Here is a 12349-nt window from a genome sequence, read left to right as displayed (position 1 = left end):
TACTGAAACAATTTTTGTTCTGTTAAATGTACACGCAATATAAGAATAGACTACAAAGAATAAAAACAGAAGGAGGATTATAATAGCGATGCTTCAAATAACAAAATGTGAGAAACTGTTTAATGTATTTAAAGAAAAAGTAGTTAACAATGCTCATGCCAGACGAATATATAATTTCTAACAAATACTTTGTCGCATTTATATAATCAGCTAACTGCGTATGAACGATTCAAATTTAATTAATTAAAAGTCCTGAGAATCGAGAATAGTATTCAGATACACATAGGATTCAGGAAACGACGAGCAACTGTCAAAACTGATGAACAAAAGAAAGAATCGACGTATCCGAATCTCGAGTACACGCAAAAGGACTACGATATACATATAACGAAATATGTCTGAATGATAGTACTATAATACGAACCGCGTTATCGTCGAATGATTAAAACTGTGGCAGATTGTTTAACATATCTGCTGATAAAATGCGACTAAATGAAAAACGCGATACATATACAGAAGAATGATTGAGATAAAGATATAATTATAACAAATTTAATTGAGTTAAGGTAATCGAGAAATATACGACATGCGCAAGAAATGAATGAAGAAACGCATTTTAATTTACAATATCCTTCTGTTTTCCCGTTGAATATGTGTCTCTATTAACTTCTTTATTTCTGTAAACAGATGTCCGGCGATCATTGTTGAATATTGAACATTTCAATTTACATTAGAATAGTTATGAGGCCTGAAATTTTAAAATTACCACATGTGTCACGTTAAATTCATATTTATTAAATTCTGATGTACACATAACAAAATATTATATTTCCAGTAACGTGTATTATAACTTTTGTCTGTTCATAATTTGTATATAGGTATGTAGTCACTGAACTTCAGTCTAGTGACAAATGACGGGATGTTTAAACATATTTTGCAAATGTACATGTATTTCCCGAATAATGATATAAAAAGAAAAAGTATGTACACGCTAATAAGAAAAAATCCTTTCTGTATTAGCCTTGCAACGATTTCTTTCCACCGCTTCATAAAATTGAATGAAAACATTACATTATAAAACGTTTGTATGCAGGTTTACTATTACATATAGCAGCAAGTTCGAGACGTTATATGAAAAATCGGGTTAACAAAATTCATATTGCGTTACTATATCAATGTTGGGGATGAATTTTCAACCCCAATAACGACTAATTACATAAAAAATTTAAGTTATGAATTATATTGAAATACAAGAAAACACATGGATCAGAGTAAACCGCTTATGCGAAAATAACAATCAATATACATATATATATATATTTTTTTAAATAGCTTTTGTATGGTTCGCGAGAATTTTCAAATGCTTACACTTGTTAAAAGTTGCAAATGTGTGTATAAGCGTTCGCACATGTAATTTCATGACTCACCGTATATTCATTTTAATTCAATTACAGGCGTGACATAAACTCGCATATAAATGAACTAGCACTTTTGTATTATTCTCAATTTCACGTATTGAGCTTTAAAATTAATTCATAATTTTCAAAATTTGTATATACTGTACTTCAGTCGATTGGAAGTTCATGGGAGATAACCGTTTGGATATTATGTTTCATGGTCTCCTTCAATATCGGGCAAAATAATGTTATATATTACTGAAAGCTAAAGGAAATTGGGCAGCACAAACAATTGCATGTAGCGATATAACGCTAACAAACTATCATAAATATGCACCAGGTGTCTTAAACTAACCATCAAACCAACTTGGTTTAATGTACTCATTGGGTATTTGGTTTGCTCATTTCTCTTTACTTTTCAAACTCTTACATGTCAAGGCCCAAAACGTCTTAGGTTTCAAATTATTTTGCACTGCTATAAATTTCCATCCCATATGAGCATCGCAATTTTTACACATCGCTACTATCCAGGCATATCTATCGTAAAAAAAAAATTGGTTACAAAGTAATCCACGGAAGAGTAAAATGAAAATTATGAATGAAATAATTACCCTGGGAACCAAGTATATTCTAGTGACGGTTCACTTTCGCTTGAAAGCCTAAGGCCTTGCGCATGATATAAGGTCACAGTTTCGTGTATAATTCCAGCACGATTACAGTAAGTACCCTGTGGGCCTTCTTTACTCATTGGAAATATGTGCGATTGCTTTCCAATGTAGGAATCACAATTAGAACAAACAAATATTTTGTCCTACAAAATTAAGGCTTAATTAATTCCAAAAGTATTTAATTGTATGTCAATAAGATCTACTATAAGGCTTTTGACTAACACATACGTTCAGTAGGTATTTAATTTCCCTCTGTAGCCTTGAAATTGCACAATCATAATTTAATAAAACGATCCGTTCATAGTCGTCTAAGAATAAATTTTGCGCAACCCAGAACGACAAGTCTGCAGGATCTTCTGGTATACCACTTCCTTCTGAAATTCGCAAGAAATTTTTAATTAAACCGATATTAATAGCGCATAAAAATTGTTCATTACAACGTGCGTACGTACTGTTTTCAATAAACTGCAAACGCTGCCGTATTTTTAACGAAAGTCTTAAAGGATCGTATTGTCGGTACACCCAACCAGGCCACGGAGTTACTACAGCATCTAAATTTTCTACTTTCTCTTGTTTCTTAAAATCCTCTTCGGTTTTTGGATGTATCCGTAGGTGATTTAACGAAGCCAAACGTTCGTCCAAAAACGGTGGCCCAAGCGTTATTTCTGGTAACACTTGTACATCAGCTGATATTTTATCGTAGCCCTAATAAATGTACAAATAGATATGTTAACAATTTACTATGAAATTATTCAGTTTTCAATCAATCCATTCTGATTCGATTGAAAGGAAATTTATTTCAAGAAGTTAATGATACTTTACCTCGATTATAACACGCAGAATTTTAAATCTCTGTCTACCTTTAGCTTTTAAGCGGAAACCTTCTTGATGATCGTACATGCACTCATATATTTCTGCAGTTGTACCTATCGGTACAATTTTATCGTATATGCATACAACACCTAACGTTCGATCGTTTTCAATGCATGCCTTTATCATATCAATTGTCTGTGCTTCAAGTACAATCATCGGTAGTGTTTGCCCAGGAAATAACATAACAGATTCTTTTATTAACAATGGCAAATTCACGTATAATCCATCATCTAATATTGTCCTTCCCCTCAGTTCTTCCAAGTTATGTCCTAAATACTGTTAAACGATTTATCGATACTTAGAACAACTGAACTCTACTAATACTACAACTATTAAATTCATTTAGTCGATCGATCTTTAACTTCTCTCTTTTACAGTTACAATACATATAGAAATCATGATCATTCGATTATGCCATCGTTATAACAAACGACTAAATAAATTAATTTAGTCTGGAGAAATATATTCTATAAAATAAGGTGTATATGCAAATATAAAGTTAGAAGCGAATACTTGGAAACTTATGAGAACTTGTTGAAACCTTACAGAATGTGTTGCTGGTAATGTCAAGTCAAAAGTACTTTCGGTAGACACAGATGTTTCATCTGTATTCTCTTCCGAATGATCCTCCTCGACATTGCTCTGCCTATTTTCTTCGGCCAATTCTACAAAATAAATGCTCTCAACTTATATTTACTCTGACAAAAAAAAAGATATATATATATATATATGTAGATGAGAAACCTGTAGCTATGAGCAAAGATAACACGATAACGTAACGATGCTAATTTCTCGCAATGACAACGCGCATGTGAAAATACGAAAGCACCGAGGATACAATTTAAATTTAACGGGTAATCGTCAAGGAAGGATCCGCATAATTTGTAACAATATGCGGAACATTCGATACATAACCTGCAATTTTTTTTTTTTTCGCCAACGCAATTAAATACGTTTAAATGTAAATAGCGAAACGATCGTACCTATCTCGTTATGTGTCTCATCGTCATCTGTGTTTGCGTCCATTGTCATTTACGTATACTTCGGGAGTTGATGGTCTGAAAAATTGTAAACAATCGATACCTTTTCCTCGCGTAAACGTCAAATGCGATAAAGCCCTCTATCTACGTATGTATTTACGTAGAACGCACTTTCCGGTTTCCATGAACGCAGTTTCACTTCGAATCTGTATCAGTTCTGGTGTCTGTTATTCCCTTGTCATTTAACTCGGGGATTTCCAGTGTTTTCGATTCGCTTCGACTTACGAGTGACCCGTTAATGAGGGAAATATCATTTAAAAAATGAGAATCGTCTTTTCGTAAAGCTTGTATTAAGGTTATTTTACATGTGAAACTTCAAGTGCCAGCCGTACATTTTGTATTATTTAAGGAAGAATGCGGTTGCGAAATGCAGTTGTAAGGTCTTCGTTTGTAAACAATTAGATATATTATACGAATATAATATGAGTATAATACTATCGTAATGTATGTACGTGGATGACTACGTGGAAATGATTATCAGGGAAATAACCTCAACGTAAACTATAATTAATGAAATTATTGTCCCATCATTTGGAGGAATTTGAAAAATGAACTTGTAACAGCTGTATGGTAATTATGTTTTCAAGTATAGTTTATTATTCTTCTCGTTTAATAACTATATTAAGGTACGAAACGCAGAGTCTTGGCTAAGAATACTTTTTGCGATTACTGTATAAATATTTGGACAGCAGTTTACTTGTACAAATGTTAGGAAAATGAAAATCTCTAGAAAGCTGTGTAAATGTTACAGAGGAATACGAGTACATAAATAACATACTGCGATATTCGAAATAAATTAATCGCTGGACAGTGTAACGATGATTGTTATGCTTCATATTATTACGTCTGAGTCATTTGTTGCGTAATCCATGAAATGTAATTGTATACATTCACGTAGACACCGGGAACATTGCTTGTGGCACAGCCAATACCCCATGCGACCATTCCGATTACCTGCCACTGTCCACTTGCAGATTGGCAGACCAATGGCGAACCACCGTCACCCTAAAAGAATTTCGATTAGGTTAGAACTATGAGAAGAAGTAGCTTACTACAACAAATTAATATCAAGCCAGTGCTTACCGTGCATGCGTCTTTTCCCTGCTCCCCTCCTGCACACACGAAACTACTTTTAATTAACGTGAAATATTGTCCAAGCCTGGTTCGCTTTAGTTCATTTTCGCAGGTAGATTCATCAATGATTGGCACGTCTACTTCCCTCATTATATTTTGATATCTACCGTTCGAACCGAATGCATCCTTTCCCCAACCCGATACCCAACATCTTAAAGGGAATCATATATTTTTATTAAATATTCCTAAACAATTATTATATGTAATTTAATGCTGTAAAGCTCTTACGCGCATACCTTGTACGAGCTGCGGGCACTGATGTTGGAAGGCAGGCAGTATTAATGTTAGGACTGCTTGAAATGGGAACAGTGTCATTTAATGTGATTACAGCCACATCATTTTGAAGAGTATTGGAATTGAACTGAGGGTGTATGGTCATTCTTTTGATTGAATATTCCCGAGTTGGATAAGATTCTGTGGTGGCTGCTGCATTCCAATCTCCTACTCTCACTTTAAGTCTATTGTTCCTATGAAAAATATTGCGAAAATGAAAGTAGAAGTTTCCTTCGGAATTGAAATGAAACACAAAGTTGAGTTACTTACGTATAAGATGACACTTTGTGGGCAACAGTTAGCACATGATTCGGACTGATAAGCACACCGGAACCGGCAAAAGCATTGTTAGTTTCTAAAAGTACAACTTGCCATGGATATGCACCGTAACTAGCTTGGCCTTCTGGGTGTGGAGTTTCTGCTATCTTTCTGACACCACAAGATTGGTCAACTAAATTTTCTGAACAACAAAATACTTGTCCAGTGCCACAATTGGGGGCCTTGAAATATCACAAATAAATTGATATACCTTCGAGAAAATTATCACTTAATTTACAAAAATTTTCTTAAACCGGATGTGTTTAATACTTACTGTATTAACAATTCGAATATCAATTTGTGAATTTGTGGATGGGCAGTTGCTCGTTGAAACGCAACGACACGACATACCACTGTTACCATTGTTATTGCCATTATTGTTGCCATTGTTGTTGCCATTGTTATCTTTGATAGAAAATACCAAAATTTATATTGCAACATTCTACTCTAATCGAAATTTATAAGCCATATATTTACTTTAAATTATCAGTCAAAAGTGATATTAATAATTTAACTTATATATATATAGAGTTATAGAAAATAGTTAAAATAAATAGTTATAGTAAATTTAAAAGCACCTAGAAGACCAATAGCAGTTTACCATCTTAATTGTTAATAAGCATTTTAACAAATCTGTTCAATATACCATTTTCCTTAAAGAAAATTTAATTATTGCAATATCATTGCAATATAATTTGAACTAATTTGCGCGCGTGTGCTTGAAAAATTGAATTTGCAGGTACTTCCGGTGCGTTAAAAAAGAGAGGACTCCGCTTTTAAATCGTTTGAGAACAAAGGCTAGTTTCATTTCTAATATTTTTCAAACCCGTCAGAAAATTAGAAATAGTAAAAATTTGCAACTTTTGAATTTTTTACGTACTTGGCACCGATTCAGTTGGCCCATTGTCAAAAACGATCCTATTATCCTGCGCCAGTACGTACACCCTCAGTGTGCACGCGAAAAACAATGTAAACAGTAAGCGATACATGATCGAGCGAATATCTGAAACTGAGGAAAGTCAATTCCCCGATTACTTACAGCTTCACAATGACGGGAGTTTCTGCGAGCGAACGTTATCTACCATTTATTTATATACAAACGTAGATACCCTAATGGCGTTGTAAAAGAGCGCATTAACTGGTACATTCTTTCGGAACGAAAATAATACGCGGCCTTTTTATAAATAGAAGAGTAATAGTCCTTGTCATAACAATGAAACGGTGTGAAATATATCGCGGGACAATTTAGCGCAAATTACTTCCGATCGTAATTATTACATCTTTATTTATGCTCGAGTGTCGCAACGTTACCCTATATTTCACAGTAAAATTTTCGAAGTGGAACGGGGACCAAGGTCAGATGTGAAATGAAGAAGCATAATAACAGATTTCCAGCAGCTTTATGAATCATTACGCAATTACACTGGTTTTTCCTTTCTGCCTGTAGTTTTGCATTCTGGTCCCGGTGACGTCCACTATGATAAACATTTTTCATAGATATAATTGACCAGCTATGCGAATTATCACCGTCAACCGTACTTCCCTTCTTCGAATACGAGACTACCGCAAGAATAAAGTTACGTAAATGTTATTCAACCGCTTGACACCCTTTCCGACGAATGGCACGTTTTGGAAGGTTGAATATCTCTTTGTGCCGGTTTACTTGGTGCAAATAATGGCTAACCAGATCGTTAGTTAATCAGATCATGGTAACATTCTCCGATAACGCAACTTTGTCACAGTAAGAGCTCTGTGATGTTCCTTGCGCCGTGTGACATCACTTCCATAATCATATACGTCCGTACTCGTCGATGGTTGTGATGACACGCGATAACAGCACGTTATGGGGCACCACCATAGTGCCACTAGCATATCACGCCTGTTATATGTTAATTAATTAATTTTTTTTAACCAGTAGCCTAGGATGACATTTGTTAATGGAGAAACTTTGTCTCCGTACTAATTAAAACCGTCAGATCCCAGCAGATGTTTAACATATTGAGCCAACAATTATAGTTAATGAAAATATTTTTTAAATCCTCATCAAAATGATATATACGATGATATACAACAGAGGTTTAGAAGCGTTTTTCTTATTAAAATTGTGTAATATGTGGCGCAATGGACTTCACAGTAATCTTACTGTGACAAAATTCTATTATCGGGATATATATTTCAATAGTTTTATTAGAATCTTTTATATATTTCCCGCTTTAGAGATAAAAGAGAGAAAGGTATATAAGAAAGCTATAAGAGAGAGTGAGACAGATGCTGCTGGCCATACTCTAGAACCTCTGGCGCCATCTCTGTAAAAAGTGCTCAAACTTGTCGCACACAAGTATCGACAGCGAAGTGAACTACTTAAAACTACTATCGCCATCTGTTGGAGAAGCGCTAAAACTAGTCGAGTATTAGTTTCAGTACTTTTCGTAGAGATGGCGCTAGTAGTTTTAAGTAGTTTACTTCGCTGTCGATAACGCTGTGCGACCAGTTTGAGCACTTTTCACAGAGATGGCGCCAGGGGTTCTTCAGTAAGGTAGGTAACATCTGTCTCACTCTTTCTTATAGCTTTCTTATATATCTTTCTCTCTCTTACCTCTAAAGTGGGAAATATAATATGATTTAAAGAAATTTATAATTCTTATGATATAAGAAATTTAAAAGCTCTTTTCCTATTAAAATTGTACAAAATGTAGTGCTTATTATTTATATTTACATATGTTACTTTACATTCTCATTTGCAACCAACAATCGCTGTATCGAGTTGGATTATAAAAACTGATAGAAACCAGAAGTCTGGGATTGGGATTTACAAATGATAACTGCAAGCAATAAATCTGCATCAATGTTCGCTTTATTTATACATCAAGTTGCTACATTCCTTCATCTCGAAAGTAATTATTCTCACAGATTTGTTATCGATTTTTCATTCTTCTTTCTCCTGTTTTTTTTTTTCTTTTTATTTCGTTTCTCTTCTGAAAGCGTAGAACACTTAGAACGTTATTGCTCGCACAGTCGTCAATCCAGCGAGACACTAAGCACGTCTGAACTAACACGAGGACGTAAATACATGAAGATTGCTCGACAGTTAGTCTGACATTGCGTGAACTAAAAAATGTAAATTTCGAAAAATTTACAGTGAAAACTCGCCACTCTGGTGCCTTACCCGATGAATTGTATCGTCGCCAGAGGGGGAAATTACCTTTTAATGTAAATTCGTAGAAACTATCTAATGTAGTCGCGGTGTAGAATGGTGCAAAAAGTATTAAAAAAATATTTGCAATACTTGTACGCGCGCAAAAACCTTTCTCGTAAAACAGAATTTGTTCGAAGCCTACTTTTTGCACCATCTGATCCTCTCGTTATACCTACAAAATGCAGTACAAAAAAAAGACTGCTCTCTCTCTCTCTCTCTTTCTCTCCCTCTCTCTCTCTCTCTCTCTCTCTCTCTCTCTCTCTCTCTCTCTTTCTCTCCTGCTTTAGAAACAGAAAGGATTCGAGTTTCGCGGGACAAGACCAAGACCAGATAAGATCACGACTTAAACATTAAACATATTTAAAAAGTCATATAAAATCAGAATTAATAGCTTCCTAACTAAGTTGGTACTTGACGGATAGTGCCTAAGAGGTAGTATCAATTTTTTTTCGTTATATCTGCACTGATTATAGTACAATCAGTTTTTCCGACCTCCGCGTCTCTTCATAGAAGATGTACATTGAGGACAGTACCACTTGCCTTTTGGTGGTGCAATGATACCCACACATGGATAGTGAAACCATTCGAAAGGACACTGTAAAAGATAAAGAACCCTTTAAATACAAACGTTAAAATAGTATCTAATTAGGTTCCGCGTGAACAACGTCAATGTTTCTACATATATGTCGACGAAGAAGGAGAAGAAATTCTGCTTACATCTGAATTGTCACACGCGACCATGTCTCCATAAGATACTTGATTACATATACAATATCTTGGTTCGTTTGGATCATAAGTCCAATCTGTGTTATCCGAATCAGCGACTTGTGTATTTGTAGTTATTACTGGAGGTGATACCGGTTGCTGAACAGTGGCAGCAACCACACTCGAACTTGGAACACCAGTCGTTACTTTTCTAAAATGAACAATAATACTGAGTCAAAAAAGGGGGTGGTCACGGAAGTTTGCGACCGTTACGATAGTTTGTGGACGGATGCGTACTTTTTATGCTTTTTAGTTGTTTCCTGCTGTATAGCTGCAATGGCTGTCTGAGCAGCGCCAGCTAATTCTCTACTAAATTCGGTTGCATGTACGCCTCCAGTGTTGATGGCCTCGTAACTGGCTTTCAAACTGGCGGTACGTCTACCGTGTTGCATCTGCTGTGTCGCAGCAATCGCTTGTGATGCCGCAGCAGCTATGGCATTTCCGCCGGCTCCTATATGACCGAGATTATAACTTACGGAGCTGACGGGATTCGCGATTGCTGTGGGGGTAGGTAGTACGCTTGTAGCAGCGATAATTGGTCCTGAATTAGCAGATGCTGGTCGTGATTCAGGAAGACTTGGAGAAATTTTTTCTATAGCTAATCGTTTCTCTATCGACGTGGAGGATGCATTTGAATCTCTTCTTTTTTCCGCCCGAGCTGTAAAAATTTCGATAATTATAAGACATATCCCCCACGTGTAATTAAATATAATTAGGGTATTATCATACATACAATGACTGTGATTGTCTCGCGACCTACTAGACGTAAAGCTATACCGATTCTCTTTTTGACTACTGTTCGTAGGTGGTAGCTCTTCCAATGACTTCCTTTCCAGTTCCTCCGTGATACCTTTGTTATCCGCTTCTAGTTCCATTTTAAATTTGTGCAATTCCTGGTCTAATTTCCTCAAATATCTATCTACTAAGTCGTACATCTGATTGGCTAAGTGCACCTTTTCGTCCGCATCCTCCAACGTTTTGTAATACTCTCTTCTAATAGCTTCGTATTCTGCTTCCTTCTCGCTAGGTTTCATTTTCTTCGCATTTGCAAAAAACATCTTTACTTTCTTTTCTAAACAGTCCATTGAATCTGCAATAAATTGGAGCATTGTATAGGATTATATACAAGATTAACGGCAACATTTTGTAGAAATGTATGGTGTCTTGAAGGTTTAACGTTGCATAATGGTGTACATACTCTGTACACCTAAGTCCATTTCTCTCATTTCTGTAAATCTGTCTCTTAATTCTTGTGGTAGGTGCTCGATCACTGAAACCGCAAAGGAAGAAGGTCAACATAACCAAACAAAATGAAACCGAATGGCATTAAATAGTCAATGGGAATCGATATTCATCTAATTAGAGCAATAATTCCAATGTTCGCGTCCTATTCATAAGAAACATTACAAGTTGTGGTTCAACTTGAAAATATATTGGTAACAGCAGAGGAGGTATTGACCGTTTAGAAAACATACAGCTAACCTAAAATTTACGTGGAATGATATGTCAAGCAATCGCTCATCCGACGCGATACTCGATCTGACAGTAAAATAAAAGGCGACGTTTAAACGAGGATATGCGAGAATGTATTTTATCTATTAAAGTATTCGCATCGAGGGACGTTTCTGATGTTCGCGCGAGGGAGTATATTCGGGAAGGTTAGTAACTTTCTTGAGAAGCTGGGTAAGCAGAGCATGCCTCGTTTTTACGTACTTTCGACATAATCTTCCAAGTAAAGCATCCTTTCGTGCTGGCGCTTCGTTGCCTGCCGCTTAATTTACAATTATTTACAATTTACTAAAGAGGAGTGCTTGCCGCCGTGGCAGAATTAACGAAAATTGTAGCACTCGATCGGAAGCGTGTTTACGGCGGCCAAATCCCTTGTTGTACCCACATTTTCACGCTAGTTCTCTAAATGTTGCGAATCCGCCAACGATTCGTTTATAATATCGTAGAAGAGCAGTCATATTCGCGAATTAAAATGGCCCAGTAATCTATTCATTTATGCTAGCGTTATTTATTTCAGAATTATTACTGGCCAGTTATCTATTCCTTGTAATCCGCCATCTTGACCCAACGCTCAGGGCTGTCTTTCTATAGTCTTGGTGCCCTGCGCAAAATATTCTACAATTCTCTTTTCGTATCGTAATTTTATCAAACTTCAACTTTTCACTACTTTCTATTGTCGAATCAATTTTATTATTCCATTTGTTTTACATTTTTATTTTCGAAAAAAATTACGCACGTCTATGCTTACTACATTCGAATGTTTAAAAAATATCGAAAGATCGATATTTTTTAAACATTTCGATATTTCGATATTTTTTAAAGATTTTTCTGCGCAACATAAATATTAAATCTGTAATGTATGCCATATAAAATGATTTCTAGAACGTTTTTGTTAATTATATTCAATTATTCTCTGATACTAACAATGTTGCAATTTTAAGAGCACGTGTTCTCAAATCTATCACGATTTTATCGTGTGAAACGTAACTGTTTGAAAAGTCAAGAGTTGAAAGTATTTCAAGACGAAAGGAAGGACTGTAGCTGTTTTAAATAATGAATTTCAACGAAGTATAAATTATTCATGTGCAATCTCGTTGCACAACATTACATAGCGTTCAAAATAAAAGAAAGCAGTCGCCTATCCGTCCGACTTAAATGTTATCGATAAAACCCTCG

At 35.5% G+C, this 12349-nt stretch overlaps 3 protein-coding genes across 3 annotated transcripts; all 3 read right to left on the bottom strand.

The window, feature by feature from the left end:
* Window positions 1–774: 774 nt before the first annotated feature.
* Ohgt (E3 ubiquitin ligase component cereblon) lies at window positions 775–4091 on the bottom strand. The gene is made up of 7 exons (XM_076903315.1): window positions 3922–4091; window positions 3485–3603; window positions 2888–3214; window positions 2518–2770; window positions 2294–2439; window positions 2009–2208; window positions 775–1934 (listed from the first exon to the last, which is right to left on the bottom strand). The coding sequence occupies exons 1-7, from the start codon at window positions 3968–3970 to the stop codon at window positions 1799–1801; spliced, it is 1230 nt and encodes a 409-aa protein (XP_076759430.1). The 5' UTR covers window positions 3971–4091; the 3' UTR covers window positions 775–1798.
* Window positions 4092–4610: 519 nt separating this feature from the next.
* LOC143428355 (inactive CLIP domain-containing serine protease A3) lies at window positions 4611–6829 on the bottom strand. The gene is made up of 6 exons (XM_076903156.1): window positions 6584–6829; window positions 5978–6108; window positions 5656–5885; window positions 5349–5579; window positions 5062–5263; window positions 4611–4983 (listed from the first exon to the last, which is right to left on the bottom strand). Exons 1-6 carry the CDS (start codon window positions 6690–6692, stop codon window positions 4819–4821), a joined length of 1068 nt encoding a protein of 355 aa, XP_076759271.1. The 5' UTR covers window positions 6693–6829; the 3' UTR covers window positions 4611–4818.
* Window positions 6830–8579: 1750 nt separating this feature from the next.
* On the bottom strand, window positions 8580–11757 carry Ing3 (inhibitor of growth family, member 3). The gene is made up of 6 exons (XM_076903082.1): window positions 11378–11757; window positions 10863–10934; window positions 10398–10754; window positions 9902–10322; window positions 9617–9815; window positions 8580–9494 (listed from the first exon to the last, which is right to left on the bottom strand). The coding sequence occupies exons 1-6, from the start codon at window positions 11403–11405 to the stop codon at window positions 9378–9380; spliced, it is 1194 nt and encodes a 397-aa protein (XP_076759197.1). The 5' UTR covers window positions 11406–11757; the 3' UTR covers window positions 8580–9377.
* Between the last annotated feature and the right edge of the window lie 592 nt (window positions 11758–12349).

This window comes from Xylocopa sonorina, chromosome 10 (assembly GCF_050948175.1).
Source record: "Xylocopa sonorina isolate GNS202 chromosome 10, iyXylSono1_principal, whole genome shotgun sequence".
Lineage (NCBI taxonomy): Eukaryota > Metazoa > Arthropoda > Insecta > Hymenoptera > Apidae > Xylocopa > Xylocopa sonorina.
Note: the sequence above shows the minus strand (reverse complement) of the source record. Positions and strands in the feature narration are given on the sequence as shown.